The sequence below is a fragment of the Pan troglodytes genome, chromosome 21 (genome assembly GCF_028858775.2).
Source record: "Pan troglodytes isolate AG18354 chromosome 21, NHGRI_mPanTro3-v2.0_pri, whole genome shotgun sequence".
NCBI classification, from domain to species: Eukaryota; Metazoa; Chordata; class Mammalia; order Primates; family Hominidae; genus Pan; species Pan troglodytes.
The window spans coordinates 39,013,609-39,038,135 of record NC_072419.2 but is presented as its reverse complement, the minus strand read 5'-3'; the positions used below and the strand labels follow the sequence as shown (position 1 = coordinate 39,038,135).

Here is a 24,527-nt window from a genome sequence, read left to right as displayed (position 1 = left end):
AGGCTGGTCTCAAATTCCTGGGCTCAGGTGATCCTCTCACTTCAGCCTCCCAAAGTGCTGGATTACAGGCATGAACTACCACACCTGGCCTTTAATTTTTTTTAATGAAGACCTAACTATTCATAATCAGAAGAAAATGAGCTTCCTATCTTCTGTTTTGGTTTGCTTTATGTAAAGCAAGGGAAAAATCAAGGAGGTGCTTGAAGACTTAGGCAAAAATGTTTGAAGAGGCTGGGCGCGGTGGCTCACACCTGTAATCCCAGCACTTTGGGAGGCCGACGCAGGCGGATCACGAGGTCAGGAGATCGAGACCATCCTGGCAAACACGGTGAAACCCCGTCTCTACTAAAAATACAAAAAAATTAGCCGGGCGTGGTGGCGGGCGCCTGTAGTCCCAGCTACTTGGGAGGCTGAGGTGGAGAATGGTGAGAACCTGGGAGGCAGAGCTTGCAGTGAGCAGAGATCTCCAGCCTGGGCGACAGAGCGAGACTCCGCCTCAAAAAAAAAAAAAATGTTTGAAGAGATACTTCCTTGATCAGAAATGTGACTTGATAAAACCAGTCCCTCAGAAAGGCTGCAGACTTATGCAATATAACAAAAGGGAAGGTGGGGGCTGGGAACTTAGAGGGAACTTAGTGTTCAGTCAGGAGGCCACTGCAGCAGCAGTGAGCAATCTGAGAAGGGGCTGGATCTAGAAGCTCTTTCAGAAGACAAATAAAACTGTGAATTAGCCTCAAAAGATGCTTCTCAGGCCTGGGACACTGGAAGAAAGGTGGAATCATGGCCCCAAATGGAGTACCTGGAAAAGGGAGCTAGCCTGAGGAGAAAACAAAGCTGAGATTTTAAGTAATGACAGGTAGGGCAAAAGTATCCCATAAACAGAAATATCAGACCAGATCTGAGCTGGGAGAGGCCTGGTTACAGGTGTGATAACACACTCCCAGAGCAGGAGGACCATGTCATTAGCAGTGTAGCAGAAGCAAGATCGCCAAGCTGTCTTACATGAACTCAAGGGCTGTCGGGGCCCCACATTAAGCTGAGGAGAAAGGAATCTACCATTTGCCTGGGAACATCAACACCTTTGCTGCGAAGGAACCCATAAAGGAAGCCAGGCTGGAAGGAGAAGACAAGGAGGAGAAGGGGAGAGCCGAATACATTCAGTGAGGCCCCTCTACATGTGCAGAGGACCAAGCTGTGCTCTTGAGAAAATGCAGAGGGGCCTGAATATGGAATGCAACACAGGAACAATTCACAAAAGCAACCAGTACTCCCTTTCTGACAAAAAAAAGCTCTCATAAAAATCATTCTCTTTGACTAGGTTTTTCCTCATGATGACTATCTTTCCAAAATACTTGATGACTAGCTCTCCAAACTACGGAGACTACAGAATGTATTAATGAATCTTGAAACAACCTGCCAAATCTTTCACTGAAAGTTATCCTTGCCTAATCTCCCTCTACCAGAGCCAAGCAAAGGCTCAGCTCACTGTTGGGGGTAGGAGAGCCCACTGCTGACAAAATTTGGCCACTTCACAGGCAGCAGGCGGATTAACAAAGGACCTCAGCACTTTGCCCTCTCAAGGAAGAAATGTATTCCTACTTTGTAAAGCTGTGTTTAGTGGGGAACTCTGGTCTGCTAGATCCTCTGCTCATCAGAGATGAGGTTAGGAAGGATCTGGCACCAGCATCAAAAGCTCCTGGAATTCTCCTTGGGCCTCAGTAAGCACTAGGAGTTGAGGAGCCTCACTTTCTCTGACTCCAAACCCCTGGCAGCGGGCCTTCTTCAGAGAGACAATGTCTGTGTCTCATCCTGTCTGCTCTCGTACTGGAAGCAAGACCTCATTTTCTAAACACCAATGTGAAACACAATGCAACCATCTATATACTCCAAGAGACATCTTATACGGCTTTCAAGAAGACTAGTTATGAATGAACAAGTTTGTTTACAAATCACAGTTAAGTGTCCTGCACTTACCCTTTCCTAGGGAGAAAAAGCACTTTATTTGGGAAAAGTAGCAGACATGAGACAAAACTGACATACCGCCCAGGCGCGGGGGCTCACACTTGTAATCCTAGCACTTTGGGAGGCCGAGGTGGGCGGATCACAAGGTCAGGAGTTCAAGACCAGCCTGACCACCACGGTGAAACCCCGTCTCTAGTAAAAATACAAAAATTACAGGTGGCACGCACCTGTAATCCCAGCTCCTGAGGAGGCTGAGGCAGGAGAATCGCTTGAACCTGGGAGGCGGAGGTTGCAGTGAGCCGAGATCACGCCACTGCACTCCAGCCTCCAGTCTCAAAAAGAAAAAAAAAAACAACTGACAAACCTCACAGACTTTATAGTGAAACAGTATCACTATAATTAACTGTATGTAATTTACATTTGTAATTTACATTTGTTTAATCCCCTCCAAATGTTTCTATAAAAGATATAACAAGTATGCAGCAGGATGCATGTGGGCTGTGTGCTCAGAAAGATCTGGTTCAAAACCAGGTTCTGTAATACATAAGCTGTGCCCCAGGGTTAGTCTCCTCATCTGTAAAAGGAGGATGTGCCCCCATCAAATGACCTGCACTCATTTCCAGGGTCTGGCACACAGTCAGTTATCTGAGAGCTGTTATTATAGGTGATTCTCACACTGGCCAACAAGTGGGCCAGGTATCGCTGCCCCAGTTCACAGATGAAGAACTAAGACATTAAGGGTCTTGTCAAAAGTCACATGGCTCAGAGCAGACTGAAGCCTCTTTATGCCCAGTCCTGTCTACAACAGCTCTCTGCCTGAATGAGATAAACCTAGAGCCCGATCAGCACATATACAACTTATCTAAACATTAAAGATCACATTTTCCAATTAACTAAGTGAAATAGACTTTGGAATATATTTACAGAAAAAGGTAAATTTTAGAGGGAATTGCTGGTAAAAAGCTGGCTCCAGTGAAAACTAGGATGACCTCATCCTCACATTAGTCACAGAACACAGGTCAAACAAGTGCTTTAAAAGCCTCACACAAATGGGGATAGGGAAATGAATAATGAGGAAACTAATAGAAAATGGTGGGGGGGACACAGCACAGAACTAAGGCTAACAGCCTGTTGTCTATGATCAGCAAAGTAACTAATGCTGAATAAACACCACTCTTGGGCACCACTGTGTTACTGTACAGCTTCACACGTAGCCTCCATCTGACCGTCCGTAAAACCAAGATTAAATACACCTCACCAAGGAAATAACAAGACAAGTCAATGAAACTAAGATCGAGACTAGGACCCAGCTATAAAATAAGGAAGGGCAGAAGCTGAACTCAAAAAAAAAAAAAGAAAAAATCCTATAAGCAACGGCAATAAATTTTTTTTTTTTTAGATGGAGTCTCACTCTGTCACCCAGGCTGGAGTGCAGTGGCGCCATCTCGGCTCACTGCAACCTCTGCCTCCCAGGTTCAAGCGATTCTCCTGCCTCAGCCTCCCGGGTAGCTGGACTACAGGTGCGTGCCACCAAGCCCGGCTAATTTTTTGTATTTTTAGCAGAGACGGGGTTTCACTATGTTGGCCAGGCTGGTCTCGAACTCCTGACCTCATGATCCACCCGCCTCGGCCTCCCAAAGTGCTGAGATTACAGGCACGAGCCACCACACCCGGCCAAGCAATGGCAGTAATTTAAGATCGATCCAGGGCAGGCACAGTGGCTCATGATTAGTGAGTGAACAGTAGCCGGCTTGAATAGTGGAATTATAAGGCATTTTTTTGTTTTCTTCTTTCTAGTTTCCCACGTCATACGATTAGCATACATAGAAAGAGACCATGTTTTTGTTCTTGTTTTAAATCACTACTTCTTTTTCATTTTTTTGAGACGGAGTCTCGCTCTTGTCACCCAGGCTGGAGTGCAGTGGTGCGATCTTGGCTCACTGTAACCTCCACCTCCCGGGCTCAAGCGTTTCTCCTGCCTCAGCCTCCAGAGCAGCTGGGATTACAGGCGCCTGCCACCACCCCCGGCTAATTTTTTTGTAGTTTTAGTAGAGACGGGGTTTCACCATGTCGGCCAGGCTGGTCTTGAACTCCTGACCTCAGGTGATCTGCCTGCCTCAGCCTCCCAAAGTGCTGGGATTATAGGCGTGAGCCACCACACCGAGACTTTAAATCATTACATCTTTGCCAAATTATTGTTAAACAGTAGTTCCATAAAATTGTGGCTGAAATGATATTTGCTAGACTTTGATCGTGTACTTCTTGGGAATAAGAAATGCCACTGATGAACATAAAACTAGAACAGTAGACAGTAGTTAATACAATTACTGTCCTCAAATAAAACATGCAATCTGGATGCACAATAATAGACACCAAGAAGTCGGGGCTGAGCTTCAGGCCTCAGAATGCAGTCTCTAGAGCAGAAGATGGTGGACCTGCAGGCCAGAGCACACTCTTTATTTAAGTATAGTTCCAACCAGGCATGGTGGCTCATGCCTGTAATCCCAGCACTTTGGGAGGCTGAGGCAGGCAGATCATTTGAGGTCACGAGTTTGACCTCATGGTGAAACCCCGTCTCCACTAAAAATACAAAAAAATTAGCCAGGTGTGGTGATGCACGCCTGTAGTCCCAGGTACTTGGGAGGCTAAAGTAGGAGAATCGCTTGAACCCGGGAGGCAAAGGTTGCAGTGAGCCAAGATTGCACCACTGCACTCCAGCCTGGGCAATAGCGCCAGACCCCATCTCAAAAAAAAAAAAAAAAAGGCCGGGCGTGGTGGCTCACACCTGTAATCTCAGCACGTTGGGAGACCGAGGCAGGCAGATCATGAGGTCAGGAGATCAAGACCATCCTGGCTAACATGGTGAAACCCCATCTCCACTAAAAAAAATACAAAAAAATTAGCCAGGCGTGGTGGCAGGCGCCTGTAGTCCCAGCTACTCAGGAGACTGAGGCAGGAGAATGGTGTGAACCCGGGAAGCGGAGCTTGAAGTGAGCCGAGATCGCGCCACTGCACTCCAGCCTGGGCAACAGAGCGAGACTCTGTCCAAAAAAAAAAAAAAAAGTTCCTTTTGAAGCAGAAGCAAAGGCAGGGCTGAGAGGAAGAAACAGGGTGGCCCTAACAAAGACCCTGAACCTCTCTGTGTGGCTTTGCAGTCAGATACAGGCCTTCACATTCCTGAAAAACCTACAGGCTTTCCTAGAAAAATGATCCAGCAGATTTCTCTTACCTGAGCACAACTGTTCGATCTTTGTCAGATTCAACTGCAGAGACTCATTGATCCAGGCCAGCATGTCATGTCGACTTAGGTTATCACTGGTCACTGACGTTGAGTATACGTTCACTGCCATCTTCTAAAGCATGGGAAGAAAAGAGAAGGGCCTGTGTTACATTAGGCATGCAAGTAAGGTCAAGTGTTTCCTAGAGAGTCCCCAAAAGCAAACCTGTAGGAACACGCAATTTTATTTTATTTTATTTTATTTTATTTTGAGACAGAGTCTCACTCTGTCGCCCAGGCTGGAGTGCAGTGGCACGACCTCAACTCAACTGCAACCTCCCAAGTTCAAGTGATTCTCCTGCCTCAGCCTCCCGAGTAGCTGGGATTACAGGCGTGTACCACCACACCCAGCTAATTTTTGTATTTTTAGTAGAGATGGGGTTTCACCATGTTGGCCAGGCTGGTCTTGAACTACTGGCCTCAGGTGATCCACTCACCTTGGCCTCCCAAAGTTCTGGGATTACAGGTGTGAGCCACCACGCCCAGCCTAGGTACATTGACTTTTTAAGCCTCACCTTCTTCCCCATGAGGCCAAACGAGAGACACTAAGATTCCAGCCACAGAATCTGGATTTCCACATACAAACGTGACCTGAAATGAACTGCCCAACACCAGCCAGACTAAAATTGAGGCCCCATTTTAATGTGATTAATATACAATTCTAAACTACAAGAGGCACTAAATAAAGGGATGAGTAAGTGCTTTTATGATGGGAGGCAGATGCATAAACGAGAATGCTTTCTGTTTAGAAAACATCAGCCCAAAGTTACCCATTAAGATATCAAAATGTTTACAATTTTCTTCAGATAATGGTTTTTTGTTTGTTTGTTTCTTTTTTTTTTTTTTTTTTTTTTTGAGAGAGTCTTGCTCTGTTGCCCAGACTGGAGTGCAATGGCACGATCTCAACTCACTGCAACCTCCGCCTCCCAGGTTCAAGCGATTTTCCTGCCTCAGCTTCTCAAGTACCTGGGATTACAGGCGCATGCCACCATGCCTGGCTAAATTTTGTATTTTTAGTAGAGACAGGATTTCAGCATGTTGGCCAGGCTGGTCTAGAACTCCTGACCTCAGGTGATCCACCCGCCTAGGCCTCCCAAAGTGCTGGGATTACAGGCGTGAGCCACCACGCCTGGCCCGATGGGTTTTTATTAATTCCTATTTATAGTTTTCACTACTTCCCAAATTTTCCTTAAAGACTATACCTAGGCCAGGCACACTGGCACATGCCTGTAATACCAGCACTTTGGGAGGCTGACTTGGGAGGAGCACCTGAGTCCAAGAGGTTGAGGCAGTGAGATCCTATTTCCAAAAAAAAAAAAAAACTATAAATTCTTTCATAATTGAAAAAGTAAATCAGCTTTTCAATACCTAGATATTAAAAAGGCAGTAACAAATGACCTTACAGGTGAAGAATCCTCGTAGTTAATTCTCTGCAGAGCTACCTGGCAATGGTAGGGCATCTGTGGGCCTAAGTGCCAGATACTTCACAGACACTTGTTGTTTAACCCTGACAGCCCTCTGCAAGGTTCACTTCATGTCCCTCATTTTATAGGTGAGGACAAGAGAGGCCCTGGGGTTGGCAGGCAAGCCTGCCCAGCCCCAGCCTCCACATTCTCTTCCCTCCCTTTTCTGCTAGGCTTTCAAATTCAAAACAATAAACACACAGCAATGAGTCTAATTTTCAAATGCTAGTAAATGTGGGCGTTATTGTCTATGAGCACCAGTGTAGTCAACCGTCACTCATTCTACAAATGTTTACTAGCTCTAGCGCGTGCTAGGCACTGTTCTAGGGACCAGGATACAGAAAAGCAAGAGACAAGGTGCCTGTCCACAGGGAGTTCACATTCTAGTGGTGCAAAGTCTGACACTGACCAAATACACCAACAAACATCATTTCATACCAACCACTTATGCAACGGGGTTTACGGAATGTGGTCAGAGGAAGCCTCTCTGAGATGAACAGTTGAGCTTAAGGATCAGAAGGAAGCAACCACACGAAGCTCTAAAGATAGGGCTCTCCAGCCCAGTGAGCAAGGAGAGCAGAGCCTGAGGTGGGAACAGAAGGAGTTAGGATTAAGAAATCCATTGTCGGGTTTGTTTTTTGAGGCAGGGTGTCACTCTGTCACCCAGGCTGGAGTGCAATGCCACAATCACGGCTCACTGCAGCCCTGACTTCCCAGGCTCAAGCCATCCTCTTGACTCATCTTCCCAAGTAGCTGGGACTACAGATGGTCACCACCAAGCCCAGCTAATTTTTTAATTTTTTGTAGAGACCAGGTCTCATTTTGCGGCCCAGCCTCAAACAATCCTCCGCCTCAGCCTCCCAAGGTGCTGGGATTACAGGCATGAGCCACCACACCCAGGCACTTTCAGGTTTTAAGTGCGGTAGAATCTTGCTCTCATTACAGTTTGAAAAAGATCACATTGACTACTAGTAGAGAACAGACAGTAGGGAGGGAAGACTCAAGATAAAGGCAGGCTAATCCAGATCTAAATCAAATCCCTGGGCAGTCACCATGAGGACACACTATGAAATACCAGAGACTTCATAGTGATCTAGACACTTACAATTTTCTTTATTTCATAAGACAGCAACATTACCAGTGGGGAGGGGCAGGGGAAAGATGCAGAGCAATCTGGAACAATCCTGAGATCCCAGCCCCTTGCTCTCTCTTACGGTACTTCGTTCCCTCCACCTAGTGACTAGAGTTGGTCTTTCCACATCAGTCTCCTGCACTAAGCTGCTGCAAGCCTCCTGACTCACCAAGCCACAGAATGTGACAGCCAGAAGAGGCAAATCCACCCATCCAGTCCCCTTTTTATGGGGTGACTGAGGTCTGTAGAGGTCAATAACTTGCCAGGTCTGCGTGCCCTCACATCTCCCAGGCACCTCATAGTATCTTGCACATAGCAAGCACTCACTACTTATTTTCAGGTTGGCAGAACAGCGTCAAAGAGAGAAAAATGTGTCTATATAAACTTGTCAGAAAGCAAATCATCAACACTGTTACACTCCCCAAATCAGCTGATAAAACCATGTTATGCAAGACACCAACACAATTTAGTTACTGACTCCACTGGGAAATTAATCCCTATGTTTCCAGAGCAATTCATTCAAACCTTTATGATAGGAAGTCCCACAATGAATTGTCATTATCTCGTTATTTCTGAACCATTCTCGAGCCAGATTTGGGCCAGGAAGCAATCCACTCGATGCAAATAGCTGAGGATTTCAAGCCAGGAGGACATGGGTTTGAATGTGAGGCAGTCACTCATTAGTTGTGTGATCTTAGGCAAGTTACTTAAACTCAACGTACCTCAGTTCCCTTACAAGTTAAAGCCACCTATCTGAAAAGGGTCATAGAAGGGTTTAAATTAGATAAGGTACATAAAATATTTGGCATGGCATCAAATTTAAGAGGTATTTAACAAACAAGATGCAGGGTAGGGACCTTGTCTCACTCATCCTCCTACCTCCAATGCCAAAAACAGTGCGCCTGAGACCTGCCAGCACCATCTCGCACGGAGATGCACTGCAACAGTCTTCAAATTTGTCTGTGTCAATCTGTTCTTACACAGCAAACCAGAGAGAATTTCCTGAATCACAAATCACAGCAAGTGTCTCCCTTGTTTAAAATCCTTGAATGAACAAAATACTGTGCGCAAAATCAGGTACCAGAGACATTCAAACAAAAAAGACATGGTCCCAGCTGAGCACCTGTTATCTATTATGGCGACATTCCTATATATACTGTATCGTGTGCATCACGCTGCTATAAAATCTAAGCAGCTGGTAAAGCCATGTGTGTCTCCTGACCACACCCCAGCTCAAAAAACGTTAATGGCCTTTCATCATCATATAATTTAAAACTTTCATTAGCAGTACATTAATACCTGGTCCCACGTGCTCCACAAACGCTGCAGCCACTAAATACATGGATTAGGCACCCTGTGGATGTACAATGAACATCCACCGACTCAATCAATTAATTGGCTCCTCCTAACAGTCAAAACAGAGCTCCAGCTCACCCTTCCTTCACAATTCCATCATTGGCAGCCATGGAAGACCCATGACTACCACACAAATCTCACCCTTACAAGGCTTCCTGATCCAGGTTTCCACCACCACCATGAAAAAGCTCCCTCAAACCTACCCAGGAATCTCTCTTCCTTCAGCAGCTCTCCTAGCAAGATCCCAAACCTATACAAATTCAACGCTGGCTCTAAAGCACTCTATTACTTTCAAGGCACCACAATAAGCCCTATGTAAAGAGGGGGAAGGAGGTGCCACCAGAAAGGACCTATGTGACCGTGGGCAAGTCACTTAATCTTCCTGCATCACAAATGGCTCATCCTGTAAAATGGGTAAAACAGTATCTCTGCACAAAGTGGTGGTAAGGATTAAACAAAAATCTACATGAAAACACTTCAGCAAAAGGCACATCACGTCCTAAGCTTCCCTCTGTGCCAAAAACTGTGCTAGGCACTTTGACGCACCACCACAAAGGGCACATCTGGATGTGTAGCTCTGGACCTCAGGGAGAAAGTGTAATAAAGAGGTTAAGAGCCTAGACACTGAAGTCCCAGGTGGGGGTTCAGCCACTTGCTGGGCTGCATAAGACACTCCGCCTCTCAGAGTCTCAGACCCCTTATTTGTAAAATGAAAGTAATCTCTCTTGCCAGGCGCGGTGGCTCACACCTGTAATCCCAACACTTTGGAGGCCGAGGCGGACAGATCACTTGAGGTCAGGAGTTCGACAACAGCCTGGCCAACATGGCGAAACCTCGTCTCTACTAAAAAATACAACAATTAGCCGGGCTTGGTGGCGCGCGCCTGTAATCCCGACTACTCGGGAGGCTGAGGCACGAGAATCGCTTGAACCCGGGAGGCGGAGGTTGCAGTGAGCGATGGTGCCACTGCACGCCTGGGCGACAGAATAAAACTCTGTCTCAAAAAAAAAAAAAGGAAGAAGAGAATCTCTCTTAAAGACAGTGTTAGTATTAAAAGACATAAAGCCACATGGAGCACTTAACAGTGCTTGACACAAAACAAGTGCCCAACTAACAAAGAGCTGCTATTATCATTACTACTGTTAGAGACATGCCATCGGAGAAGCGGATGCCCGGCCTAGCATAACCTCCCTCAATGGGCCCCAGGATCCTCATCCCCAAAATGGGGCAGAGGTCAAGCTCTGCCCTGCAGCATCCGAGAGCAACTGTGAAGTAGGGACTGAACTAGCACTGTTGATACCATCCCGTTATACTGTCCTCCTGCTCATCATAATGTGGATTCCTGGAGAGCAAATCTTTGTTCCCGGGAAAACAGCCAGGGTTTAGCACGGTGCCCAACACCTAGTGGGCATTCAATAAACACACACTGAAGAAAGGAGGGAGTCCAAGAGCTGGCTTACTTTCTGCCATACATCGCGCTAAGAGTTTAATGTGGGTAGTATTACTGTCCCCGTTTTACAGATGAGGAAGTTGAGATCCACAGCGGTTAAAGCACCTGTCCAAGGTCACACCGCACGGAACCCAACCCAGGTCTGACTCCACCACCCGATCTCTCGGCCCTCAGGCAACACGGCCTCCCACAATGTGCGTCCCCAGAGCTCCCAGGACGACCCACCTCGCCCACACCCTCCCAGGGCCCAACCACCCTGGGACCTCCAGTCGCTGCAGCGCAGGGACCACACCTCAGCGGCGGCCCAGAAGCCCCCACCCCGCGTAGCAGCAGCCCCCCACTTCCGGCCCGAGACCCCGCCCCCTGAGCAGAGCGCAGCGCGCGCCCCCAGGCCCAGCCCGCGCGCGCCGGGTCACGGCCCCGCCCTTCCCCCACCCGGCTCGAACAGCACCGCCGTGTGGAACGGCCCTGGCGCTGCCCGTAGGGCCTGCCCGCGCACGCCCGGCCTTGGCCCACGCGGCCGCCCCCCCAGCCGCACCCCCCGGGCCCGCTAGCCGGCTCACCGGCTCTCGGCAGAACCGCGTCCACTGCCCGCAACCGGCTCCGGTTCCGTCTTCGTCTCGTTCAAACCGCCAGACCCCGCCCGCCCGCCCGCGCGATGACCTCACACGCACCCCCTCCTTACGCGCCGACGTAAAGGCTCGTCATCCTCCGCCGGCTCCTTTTATAGAGAGGGACTCAGCCGCGCGCCGGGGGCGGAGCTCGGCCCCTGATCCACAGAACGGTAGCCGAGGGGCGGGGCCCCGACCGCCGGGGCGACTGCGGCACGTGGTCGGTCGCAGCCAATGAGGTCCCGCCTCGGCCCGGTGTGACTCAGTTACAAAATCCCTATGGCAGTAACCAAAAAGAAAATTGCTTTTACAATGAATTTTTTTTTTTTTTTTGCTTAGAGATGTATGGAGGTCTCGCTGTGTTGCCCAGGGTGGTCTCGAACTCTTGGCCTCAAGCGATCCTCCCGCCTTAGCCTCCCAAAGCGCTGGGATAACAGGCGTGAGCCACCGCTCCCAGGCTTACAATTAATTTCTGTAAGAATGGGTTATTGAATCATAAAGATACCTAATAGACACTTTGGGGAAACGCTTAGAAGTCAACTTTCTGGGCCGGGTGCGGTGGCTCACGCCTTTAATCCCAGCACTTTGGGAGGCCCAGGTGGGAGGATCACCTGAGGTCAGGAGTTTGAGACCAGCCTGGCCAACATAGTGAAACCCCATCTCTACTAAAAATACAAAAATTAGCCTGGCGTGGTGGTGGGTGCCTGTAATTCCAGCTACTTGGGAAGCTGAGGCAGGAGAATCACTTGAACCCAGGAGACGGAGGTGGCAGTGAGGCGAGACTGCACCACTGCACTCCAGTCTGGGCGACAGAGCAAGACTCTGTCTCAAAAAAAAAAAAAAAAAAAGTCACGTTCTGTGACACCCCCGCTCCCCCATCTGCAATATCATGCGGCATATTTTCTTCTTAGTACCATAAGAAGGCATCTTGTGCCTTTACTGTCTGTCTCCTGTAAAGCCCACAGGAGCAAGGACCTCCTGAGTCCTGTTCCGGGTTGTTTCCCAATGGCTGTACATACATTCTCTCTTGCCCGCTCCCTCTTTTTTTTTTTTTTAAGAGATGGGGTCTTGCCATGTTACCCAGGCTGGGCTGGTCTCCTGGGCTCGAGAGATCCACCTGCATCGGCCTCCCAAAGTGCTGGGATTACAGGCGTGAGCCACCACACCTGGCCCTTACATTCTCAAGAGAGCCTTGGCTGAAGGAGGAACTGGGCTGGGCGTGGTGGCTCACACCTGTAATCCCAACACTTTGGAAGGCCAAGGCGGATGAATTACCTGAGGTCAGGAGTTGGAAACCAGCCTGTCCAACATGGCGAAACCCCATCTCTACTAAAAATGCAAAACTTAGCCGGGCATGGTGGTGGGCGCCTGTAATCCCAGCTACTTGGGAGGCTGAGGCAGGAGAATCACTTGAACCTGGGAGGCAGAGGTTGCAGTCAGACTTCGTCTAAAAAAGAAAAAAAGAGGAACTGCACCACTTTACAGCAGAAAGAAACTGAGGGACAAAGAGGCCAATTGACTCACTCAGTGTCAGAGGTAGATCCAGATTTCAAGCTGATTTTTTTTGTCTGGGTATCATTTATTCAAGTATTCAACAAATATTTTCCCTGACCAATCAGGCCCTGGTGAAAAAAACAGACACAATCTGATCATGGTGGTACGTGCCTTTAGTTCCAGCTACTGGGAAGGCTGGGGCAGGAGGATCGCTTGAGCCCAGGAGTTCGAGGCTGCAGTGAGCAAAGATCACGCCACTGCACTCCAGGCCTGGGAAACAGAGTGAAACTCCGTCTCTAAGAGATAAAAACGAAAACTAGACACAGCTTCTGACCTCTTAAAGTTTCCAGACTGGCAGGGGAGGCAAAGTGGACACAATTAATGACACAAATCCTTGTTAAATTACAAATCAGGCTCAATGCTAGGCAGGGACATTATGTGGTGGGCTGATGGTACTTCCACTGTGTGGAGCAGGGGCCTAGAGGTCCCTCTAGGCCAAATCTCACCCAGTTAGTTGCTGAAACCCAGTAAGACGTTCAGGGAAGAATGGGTGGGGAAGCTGGGGCAGGAGCTGTTTATCAACAGGTCTAGAGGCATTTCAATACTTCGGTTTCGAGTACTGCTCCAAGAGCACACCACAAGAGACATGACCTCTCCTAGGTAGTGTGGAAAAGCTTCCCAGAAATGACACTTACCATGAAAGATGAGGAGTTACCTTGGCAAAAGAGTTTGAGCAAGGCCAGGTGCGGTGGCTCATGCCTGTAATCCCAGCACTTTGGGAGGCCGAGGTGGGCGGATCACGAGGTCAAGAGTCTGAGACTAGCCTGACCAACGTGGTGAAACCCCGTCTCTACTAAAAATGCAAAAATTAGTTGGGCGTGGTGGCACGCGCCTGTAATCCGTCTCTAATAAAAATAGAAAAATAGAAAAATTAGTCAGGCACGGTGGCAGTCACCTGTAATCCCAGCTAATTGGGAGGCTGAGGCAGGAGAATCGCTTGAACCCAGGAGGCAGAGGTTGCAGTGAGTCGAGATCAGAAAAATGGTATTAATATATAGAGAAGATGACAAAGGAAATGTGACAATATGTTAATATCTGGGGAATTTGGGTTATGAGTATTTAGGAATTCTTTCTACTATTCTTGCAAGTTTTCTGTAAGTCCAAAATTACCAATTTTTAGTAATTTTTTTAGAGACAGAGTCTTGCTCTGTCACCCAGGCTGGAGTCAATGGCAGGAATACAGCTCACTGCAGCCTCAAACTCATAAGCTCAAGTAATCCTCCCACCTCAGCCTCCCAAGTAGCCAGGACTACAGGCGTGTGCCACCACACTTGGCCTGCGTATTTTTTAATTAAAAGTTGTGGGGTTTTTTTTTGTTTTTTTTTTTTGAGATGGAGTCTCGCTGTGTCACCCAGGCTGGAGTGCAGTGGCATGATCTCGGCTCACTGCAAGCTCTGCCTCCCAGGTTCATGCCATTCTCCTGCCTCAGCCTCCCCAGTAGCTGGGACTACAGGCGCCCGCCACCACACCCGGCTAATTTTTTGTATTTTTAGTAGAGATGGGGTTTCACCGTGTTAGCCAGGATGGTCTCGATCTCCTGACCTCGTGATCCGCCCGCCTTGGCCTCCCAAAGTGCTGGGATTACAGGTGTGAGCCACCGTGCCTGGCATAATTTAAAGTTTTAAAAAATCAATAAAGTTACGTGGCCGGGCGTGGTGGATCAGTGGCCAGGCGCGGTGGCTCACGCCTGTAATCCCAGCACTTTGGGAGGCCAAGGCGGGCAGATCACGAGGTTAGGAGATCGAGACCATCCTGGCTAACACGGTGAAACCCCGTCTCCACTAAAAAATAAAAAAAAATTAGCCGGGCGTGGTGGCGGGCGCCTATAGTTCCAGCTACTCAGGAGGCTGAGGCAGGAGAATGGCATGAACCCAGGAGGCAGAGCTTGCAGTGAGCCGACATCACGCCACTGCACTCCAGCCTGGGCGACAAGCGATACTCCATCTCAAAAAAAAAAAAAAAATCAATAAAGATACACAAAAAGGAAAGAAAGAAAGGGGGGAAGTAGGCAGGATAAAAGGAAGGGAAGGAAGCTAGGAAGGAGGGCAAAATGCTACAAAGGGCAGCAGGTAATTTCAAGCTCCAGCAAAACAACAAACAAACAAGAACAAAGATGCAGGTGAGACCAAGGAGAAAAAGTAGACTGGCTTCCCAGAGCAGATTCCAATGCACAACTCCTTTTGCTGCTAGCTGGGTGACCTTGGGTATGTGATGAGACCTCCTTGGAGTCAGTTCTCTTACTTATAATCATGGTAATCAGGCCTCACAGGGTTGCCAGAATTCTCTAACAGTAATAAAAAAGCATTTTTGGGTCATTTGTCACTGTCATTTACTCAGCATTCAGTCCCCATCCCATGTGCCTCACATATACTGAATTGTTTGATCCGCGCATCAGCTCTGTGATGTTGATATTATCCCTATTTTATAGTTGGGTAAACAAGGCCCAAGCACGCCCAAGGTCACAAATTAGCAGGGAAGTGGAGACAGGATGGGAACCCTCGCAAGGAGCATTGGGATCTCTACAGGATGTGGGGGGTGGTGAGGGGCACAAGTTCCACACCCGATGCCACTGTTGCTACAGTTGACACCAGTCAGCCTAGCTGCTGACAACATCTGGGGAAATATTACCCTGCCTTTTAAAAAGTATTACTATTATTGTATGAGGCAGGGTCTCACTGTTGCCCAGGCTGGAATGCAGTGGCGCAATCTCGGCTCACTGCAACCTCCACCTCCTGAGGTCAAGTGGTCCTCTCACTTCAGCCTCCCGAGTAGCTGGACTACAGGGGCGTGCCACCATACCTGGCTAATTTTAAAATTTTTTTGTAGAGGGGGGTGTGAAACCCTCTCCGTGCTGCCCAGGCTGGTCTCAAATCCTGAAGTGATCTGCCTACTTCAGCCTCCCAAAGTGCTGGGATTGCAAGGTGTGTGCCAGCGTGCCTGGCCTATGGCTATTATTATTGATAAACATTGCGTGTTACTATCACTACGTGCATCCAGTCTTCATTGTCATTAGCACTGCATTGATTAATGGGTCTCATTTTTACAATAATGCCATCTCATATATGTGAAGTTTATTGCCTGCCAGGTGTCAGGCAAAGCACTTTACCTAGATCTGGCCTTTGAACTTCAGTAACCCTATGAAGTAGGTAGGATTTATTATTTCCACTTTATCACTTTTTTTGTTGTTGTTGAGACAGAGTCTCACTCTGTCGCCCAAGCTGGAGTGCAGTGGTGCGATCTCAGCTCACAGCGACAACCTCCATTTCCCGGGTTCAAGCCATTCTCCCACCTCAGCCACACCCAGTAGCTGGGATGACAGGTGCATGCCACCACGCCCAGCTAATTTTTGTCTTTTTTGGTAGAGATGGGGTTTCACCATGTTGACCGGGCTGGTATCTCCACCTTTTAGGTGAGAGATGAAAAACCCCAAGAGGTTAAGTCATCTGCTTGCTCCAAGTGACACAGAAACATGCCAGACCCCAGATACAAATCCAAGCAAACCCAAAGACTGCTTCAGCAAAGGCCCACATAGGATTCAAACTCCAACCTCTTTCCCCAGATCAGAACACTCACTGCATTCTCCCCCTGCCTCAGAACCTGGGAACACTCAGATACCGGCCTAACCTCATCTTGAGAAAACACAAGAATTACCCCCATACTCCCTCTGAGTCCCCCACCTCCAACAAGCAGGCCAGGACGCCAAGGACCCCTCATCTGGAGGGCTCGCCCGTCTGTCTTAGGGTTTCGAGGCCAGGGCTGTTTAGCTGGCTTCATCCTGTCCTGGTATTTGGTGCAGCATTGTACACAAGATGGCTTAATTGGGTGGCCCAGGTCCCTGGGGTCTCAATACCCGGGGAGGCAGGGGAGGTTGTGTGGGGCTAGCTTGCTAATTGCCAGTTATCTCACCATGGCAACCTGCACGTGGGCTGTTCTAGTCCTGAAGCACCTTTCTAATAACATGTTCATCCTTCCACTCTGGAAGCTTCTTCCCTCCCCAAACCCTGGGCCAGGCCCTTTAGAAATCTGACCTTATTTAAGAGATGGCCATGATTATAGCCCAACTCACACATGGCCTGGGAGGCTCAGAGGTGCTCGGTCTGACTGGTGTTCAGTGGGTGAACCCCAAGTGCACCACCCTATTCCCTCTCTAAATGCGCTAGCTAACCAGCATTAACCTTTTTCCCTGACCAAAGGCTGGAGATGAGTGTGGCCCGATGGGCTCTGGCCTTGGGACTCCTGCCTGGGGAACCCCATGTAAAGTAAAATGGGATTACTGGTGTTGCAATATTAGGCTTAGAAGGGCAACCGACATCGTGAGTGCTCATTGAAGGCCAGGATTTTAGTTGGGGGCATGCTGAGAATCACACTCCAAAGGGTAGAGGACACGGGCTCGGCTGGGACCACAGGGCCACTCCCAATTAGCCCCCTCACGGAAGGTGGTTGACCTGCAACACATCAACTTGGGAGCTGTGGAATAAGGTATAGAATCCCACCGAAGCACGACGAACTGTGAGAATCATCATTAGGATCTTTTGCTAGAGGTGATTATCACCTTGATCAGTTCCCCAAGATCTGTATGTCTGGAAACAGGTGTCCCACACACGGAGCTTTTAAATGAATTCAGACACTCAAGCCATATTTGGGAACCATGAGTTAGATACCCATTCACTAGTCCGGTGTGTTCCCTGGATAGTGGCATCAAATTCCTAGGGTCAGGCTGGGTGTGGTGGTGCATGCCTGTGGTACCAGCTACTTGGAGGCTGACAGAGGAGGATCACTTGAGTCCGGGAAGTCCAGGCTGCAATGAGCAGTAATTGTGCCACCGTGTGACTGAAAATTCCTAGGGTCCACTTGGAGTCAGAAACTCTGGAGGTTGGGCCAGCAACCACAGCCCTGACAAGCCCTCCAAGGGAAGCAGATGTGCTGGATTCTTTTTTTTTTTTTTTTTTTTCCTGGAGACGGAGTCTCGCTCTGTCGCCCAGGCTGGAGTGCAGTGGCACGGTCTAGGTTCACTGCAAGCTCCGCCTCCTGGGTTCACGACATTCTTCTGCCTCAGCCTCCTGAGAGTAGCTGGGACTACCACGCCTGGCTAATTTGTATTTTTAGTAGAGACAGGGTTTCCAGGGTTAGCCAGAATGGTCTCGATCTCCTGACCTTGTGATCTGCCCGCCTTGGCCTCCCAAAGTGCTGAGATTACAGGCATGAGCCACCGTGCCCAGCCTGGATTCTTGGTTTTTTTTTTGTACGGACGGGGTTTTGCCATGTTGGCAAGGCTGGTCTCGAACTCCTGGGCGGAAAAGATCCGCCCACCCTGGCTAGGATTACAGGCGTGAGCCAATGGTGCAGAACCAGTGTATTACACTGTAAGTAAGCTCCAGTCAGCTTGGGGTCACATTGCGTTTGAATACGTGAATGAATGAATCACCTACTTCCAAACTCCCACCCTGACATGTTAGCCAGGCCCTCCCCCATGTCCCATCCATCTGACCTGCAGAAGAAAAGGGACATCAGACAGTTATAGACAAATACTGATTTTAATTAAACATAAGGTAAACTCTAGGCATCCGTCATCTTTCAGCCTAAAAATTAGCAAAAACTGTTGAAACAAGGCACAGTTTTTTCCCCATATTTGTTACGTCGTGGCTCCAGTTACAAACAAATTTTAATGAAAACGTTAAACATAAAAATAGAAGTTTGAGATTTTAAAAAAAGTGTATAAAAAGCCCCACAAAACTTGTCAACGTTGTTCCTTATTCTACAAAATAGCACCAGTAAGAAGAGTAAAAGGTGTTAAAAACCATTATGACAGCATTTCTGAAATGCAGCTTGTCTCAACTCCCGTTCTCCCTAAAAACGACTTCTTATGGAATAAAAAAGGATTTAAAAATCTCCAAAGGGAGCACCGAGCTTTGCAGTTTTCCCTGTCATCTCTCAGATGTGGGGAAGGTATGAGAAATGTATGTCTGTCCCTGACTGCTGTCACTGCCTCTGAGTTTAGTAAAAAGATGAGAAATGAGGGTAGCAGACTTCTCATCCGGGGACCTGTGCCTGTGGAGGGTAGGTCTCTTGGAGAGGGAATGGGTTTGAGGGGGTGTCTTATCTAAGCTCCTTGCTTCACACTCCTCTCCTAGGGAAGAGGGAGATGCGGAGGAGCCATAGTTGTCTACAAAATATCTGGCAGCTTATATTATAGAACTCAGCACACCCCTTCCTGAGCTCCCCAGAGGGTTCTATTGCAGTCACTGGGAGGGATTTAGCTAAGAGTGGCCCCTGCCCTTGGGTTTGTGGGGGAAAAAATAGCCCTGAATGTGATGATGACGTCATCCCTGCTGAAATCATCATCATTGTGGAAAATACTCTAATAGGTCCCGTGCAGACTCCAGCCCTTGTATTTAGGCAAGGGGAATGTGCCGGGTAAAAGACATATACAACATTTTCTCTTCTGCTTGCCCTGGGAAAAAACGATCCCGGGCCCTTAAAAATGTCCTGTAGCTACATGCCTACAACTGCACACATCTGTAAACACAGAGCAGTAGCCAGTTTTCAAAAATTAAACTCTTGCAATAACTGTCTTGGATGATTTTTCAGCATTAACCTGAGTATTGGAGAGCTGTCGGCACTGTGGTTTTGGTATCTTAGCCATTGTTTCTCTGAGTGGTAGACCCAGGAAGGGGAAAAAAAAAAGCCACGTTGCTACCTACTTCAAGTTTTAAAGTTTTAGGAGAAGAAAAAATGAGCACCGTGTTAGGCTGCTCCAAGCAGCCAGGTCTGAATTGTGCACAAGGAGGCGGCACCTCAGGCTACCCCTGCAAGAGTCAGGTGGCTCTGCCCCCACTGAGCAAGAGGGAACTGAGGTACACGGTATGACCGACACAGCTGAGGAAGAGCAGGGCCTGGGGATGCCTTCAGGAATCACACCTCCTGGGTCCTGGCTCTGCCACACACCCCAGTGGGCTTGGGGCCTGGCTGGAACTATTCACATGCAAAGTAGTCCTTCAGAGGGGCGAAGAGGTGTCGGATGACAGGCACGCTCCAGGACCTTCCCAGCAGCTTCTGGCGGGCACCCCGGCCCATGTTGGACACGTCTGTGTAGTGCACAGGAAAGCCAAAGATCCTGGGGGTACCGGAGTGAAAAGACAGCGAGTCAGAAGTGCCTCCAGGATGCTGACAGCCTCAACCAGCCAGGTCCCACTCTTTCTGCCTTCACCATCCCTCAGTCCCATCAGTAAGGTCCCCAAGGACCTAAATTCAGAGCCCTTAATTCAGAACACTTGCTTACAAATTGCTCACAAATGAAAGTCCCCTGTTTTGTGCAGGCCTAGCACCATACTCTTGGCATAGAGTTGGTGCTCAGAGGACCTTCCTAGAATAAATGCATGCATACTAAATCAGCCAGCCAGCAATGTATCCATCTTCAAAACACTATGATGGGAGAAATTAAGCAATTTCCTTAATAAGGAACAAGGTCACTCAAAAACAGCCTAGATTTTCAGTCATCACAGGCTCAGGCAACTGGAGTTTTCCTTCCCTCTTCAAACCCAGCTGCCGGATGAAGGACCATGCTAGATGACTTCAGGCAGATGGCATCAAATATACCAAAAGCTTCCTCTATAGGATTCTACCAGGCCTGGAAAGAGGCTACAGAGGCTGAGCCTCAGTGTCATTCAGGTATACAATCCAATACTAAAAGTCATCCCAACAGGCCAATGGCTGCGTGGGTTATTCAGAAACATGCCAAAGATGTGATACCTCAGGCCTGTGTCTTGCTTGGTCTTAGCGTCTACACAATGTCAGCCATCTGCACCAACCATTTTAGGTTTAGGTCCATACAGAATAATCTACAGCATAAATACTAATCAGAAGTTACTTTTATACTCAGAAAACTGTTGGTAAGTCAAAGAAGAAATTAAATGAGTTGTAGAAGTGAAATATCTGGAATGAAAATACTCTATATCAAAGCCTTCAGAATACAGAATACATGTAAAGAGGAATGTTCAAAGCCATAATCACTATAGCAAATAATGATTTTTTAAAAATAGTATAAGCAAAATGAACAAACAATAGAGGAGTGAAAGAAAACAGAACAGAACAGAACTGAAATCCAAGAGATGGTTATTTGCATCAAAACAGACAAACTTAGCCCAAAGAAAGGGAAGGAGAGGATAAACTGTGGCTAAGAAGGAATCATTTATAGAATGAGCAAACTGAAGTCTTCAAGAATGGCATGTCTGTGGGGTTTTCTTTCACTGGCTTCTCACACATCATAGTGTCCCAGCATGTTGGGACAGGCAGATGTCACGGCAGTGCAGCCAACAGACAGATGGTGTGGCCTAATGACCTCATGTCTCAGATTCCTCACCACCACCACACCCCCTCTGCCATTTTTGTCAGGAAATAAGGGCGAACTATGAAAAGGTATTATTACTCCTCGCCCCAGTAACACCAAAGGGCAGTGAGGCCATCAAGAATGAAGGTAAGCACCTGCCCATGTCTGCCCATTTGTGTTTTGATCTGCACAGTTTCCCTCTCCAAGTGCAGCCTTGCTCACCTTTCGAGCTCAGTGCACCACAAAACATCTTCTTTGCCATTCATGACAACAGGGAAAAGTTGGTTTTTCCCCTGTTTGATCGAGTTCGACTTGGTGGTTATTGTCTGTACTTTCTTTAACTGGAGAACAAAATGACATCATGGAGTGAGCACAGAATGAAGGGACCTGGATGGAGTCAATGCTCAAAAGTACCTGGGAAAGATGGAGGGGAGAGCGCAGGCGTGGCAGAAGAGTGGCAGGGCTGGGAGAGAAAAGTACCTGGGAAAGATGGAAGGGAGAGGGCAGGCGCGGGAGAGGAATGGCAGGGCAGGGAGCGAAAAGCAGAGTTGGAGGGACAAGAACATTTTGTGCTTCCCACAAATGTCAAGACGTTAACAGGAAGGACCAGCCTCAGAGAAAATGAGATAAACAAAAAAGCGACCATGAATGAGATCACGTGGGGGGCCAAGAAGACACCAGAGTTCCTGATCAAGCAAGATTAAGTAAAAAAGTAAAAACCACCCAGATACAGAGAATGCTCAACTGGAGTTTAGAAAATGGATCTTAGCTTGATGCAAACATTGAGATTTAGGTTTATGGAGGTCTTCATATTCTATGACTTGACAGCAAATTAATTTTTTGGCAAAAGGATTAATGATTCCTTTCTCCCTGAGAGGGCCAGCTGAAACTCTTTGTCTTTATGTATCCAGTACTAAAATTAGAAAGACTAGTTGCCTTTTCTCGTCGTGATTACTTATCACGAATGTCTCCTAATCTCTGTATTTGAGGATGGGACAGAACAATGTGGGAGAGAGAAGCCCAACACCAGGAAGTCACGTGGGGGGAGGAGTAGGAACCAATCAAACACCAAGGTCATCTCCCAAGTCCCCACTTGGAGGTCACCAAGTGCATTTTTCCAGAGGGCCACAGCTCGTCTTACCTTGGCTATCCTATTGTATTCCAAGCAGTCCTGCAGCTCGAGTTTATCATTCTTTGATGCTATCACGGGCCTGGGAACAGCCAAAACCCATTACTTCTTACTAGCTAGAGAGGGTCCTCTGCTAGGCACAAGGTGGGAGTGAGGGTCTATGTTGCAGAGATGTGCCCTGGCAGTGAACTTGGCTACAAATAAATGATGAAAATGATCCTGGCATGAGCACAAGCCTGTGTGCCAAAGCCAAGGATGGGCTAGAGGGGACAGCCCAGCATCCAGGAGGTAATGCTCCCCTGCCTGGACTTCAAAGTCAGGTTCCCATTGAGCAGGAACACTGCACGGGGTAGGGCAGGAGAAACCTCAGGTCCCAGCTCCACACTGCTCACTGACTGAGCTTGAGCGAGTCACACTACCCCTTTGGGCTTCCTGTCTATTTTAAAGTGAGGAGCTTGGAATAGATTTTTGTGGGTCTACCTGATACAATTATCACATCACACCCACAGTTTGGTGGCTCACTGCTGGGGATATAGCCTCAGGAGGCTTTAAAAGTGAATGGCAACCGCCTGCAGTGGTTCCTACCCTTAATCCCAGCAATTTGGGAGTTCAAAGCAGGAGGATCGCTTAAGCCTAGGAGTTGGAGGCTACAGTGAGTTATGATTACAATACTGCACTCCAGCCTGGGAACCAGACCCTGTCTCTTAAGGTTCCAAAAAAAAAAAAAAAAAAAAAAAAAGACTAAGCACGCTTTTAACTTTCACCCTTGAAAATTATTTTGCAAATGCAGAGAGAGGCAAACAGATGACTAAGAAGGGCAAGGGCTAGAACTGAAAGTAGTTGAGCAGCTCCAGAACAGAAACCGGTGCAAGAGGACTGGACGCAGGGACGGCCATAGTAACCTGTGTTAGGAATGTCAAGGCCAAACAACTCAGACATGAGAATGGGAACCGTGCCTACAAGAGGGGCTGAGGAAATCACAACACATATTTCCCCTAGACTGATAGATTTCCTTGACCTCACCTGCCAGGCTTCAAATGCTACCTCTATCCCCATTCCTACCTCTGACATGGACCCAGGGGAGCTGAGGGCCCAGAAGAAAAGGACACTGCACAGCCCCGCCTTGTGCTGACTATAAGATTAAGCTCTAAACAAGCCAGATGACTTGGGTCTGTCCCCTAAATGATGCCTGACACACCCATCCTATAAGCCTGCAGAGCTTAGTCACAGCATCAGATCTGCATCAGGTCTCACTGCTCTTTCCACCTCATAGCCTACACATCCAATGCATTAGCAAATGTCCTACCCTCCAGATATGTTGAATCTGATCCGTCCTTGCTAAGTCACAGGATTGCTGTGCTGCAAACCCCAGGGGCCACCACTCACACTGTGTTCTCTATGGATGGCACCTCCTGGGGCATAACATCATAATCAGTCATCTCTCCTTCTTTGAGCAGTCTAGTCCCTTCACTTGTCTCCCCATTCCCGCCTCCATCCTGTTATTGTCTATAATCCACCCAGAATCTACCATGAACCAAAGCACAATTCATCTCATCTGTAACTTCCCATGCCAAAGTGATTTCAGCGGTACCACATTAAGGCCCAAGTTACTTGGTCCTTCTCTCCCAGTCACCCCACCTAGGGTGCTCTGAGCTGGTCTGGGGATGTTTCCCATCATCCCAGACCCTCTTCCCACCTGGAGTACTCTAATAACTGCATGGGTCCATCCCTTCACTTAGGACCTTCACTAGAATGAGAAGCCTTCCCCATCAACCCTTCCAATGTCCATCCGCCAGCAATAAACCCCAAATCATTGTCTTCTCTCCCTCCCCCTTCGGCATGTCACTATCGACATGATGTGTTTAACCACGAAAATGGCAACAGCGTAACAGTGCCTGGCCTACTGGGAGTTCAAATGTTGAAAGCATTAACCCATTTAATTCCAGACACAGACATGGCACCCTAAGACTGGCTGCTTAGCCAAGCACACGGGCAAGGTGGCCAATAAAAATCCTCCAAGCTACCCCAGGACCCTCACCTCTGTCCACACTTCACTAAGTGGCAGAAGGTTATTATGTTTCCATGCCTCCTTCTACAGGAGAATGTTTTAAGCTCAACTCATTTGCAAGTCTGGGATGTCACATTACCATAACATTTTACATCTTAATTAGCAAGTTCTTCTCCTTGAAACCACATATAGAAGAAATAATTAATCCTCAGCAAAGCTGCTTTGTGGCTTTCAGAGTGTCTGAAGAAGACTGTTTTTA

General features: G+C 48.0%; 2 protein-coding genes across 15 annotated transcripts in view; both read right to left on the bottom strand.

Moving 5' to 3' along the window:
* The window catches only part of MAPRE1 (microtubule associated protein RP/EB family member 1), a 30,902-nt gene extending 19,190 nt beyond the window's left edge, over positions 1-11,712 (bottom strand). The window contains exons 1-2 of one of the 3 annotated variants that reach the window (XM_054674648.2): positions 11,315-11,712; positions 5,192-5,315 (exon numbers count right to left, since the gene is read on the bottom strand). In XM_054674648.2, the coding sequence (XP_054530623.1) occupies positions 5,192-5,312 (121 nt within the window). In that variant the 5' untranslated portion in view covers positions 5,313-5,315; positions 11,315-11,712. Of the gene's footprint in view, positions 1-5,191; positions 5,316-10,865; positions 11,016-11,203 lie in introns of those variants that run through there. The other 2 variants (XM_054674647.2, XM_054674649.2) reach the window with 2 other exon arrangements.
* A 6,608-nt stretch (positions 11,713-18,320) lies between these two features.
* Positions 18,321-24,527, bottom strand: part of DNMT3B (DNA methyltransferase 3 beta) — a 47,033-nt gene continuing 40,826 nt past the window's right edge. For 4 of the 12 annotated variants that reach the window (XM_514580.9, XM_003316916.7, XM_016937693.3 and 1 more), the window contains 3 exons: positions 22,273-22,342; positions 21,354-21,472; positions 18,321-19,919 (listed from right to left, as the gene is read on the bottom strand). In XM_514580.9, coding sequence (XP_514580.4) covers positions 19,778-19,919; positions 21,354-21,472; positions 22,273-22,342 — 331 coding nt within the window. In that variant the 3' untranslated portion in view covers positions 18,321-19,777. The remainder of the gene's footprint in view (positions 19,920-21,353; positions 21,473-22,272; positions 22,343-24,527) is intronic. The other 8 variants (XM_063803288.1, XM_054674894.2, XM_016937694.4 and 5 more) reach the window with 2 other exon arrangements.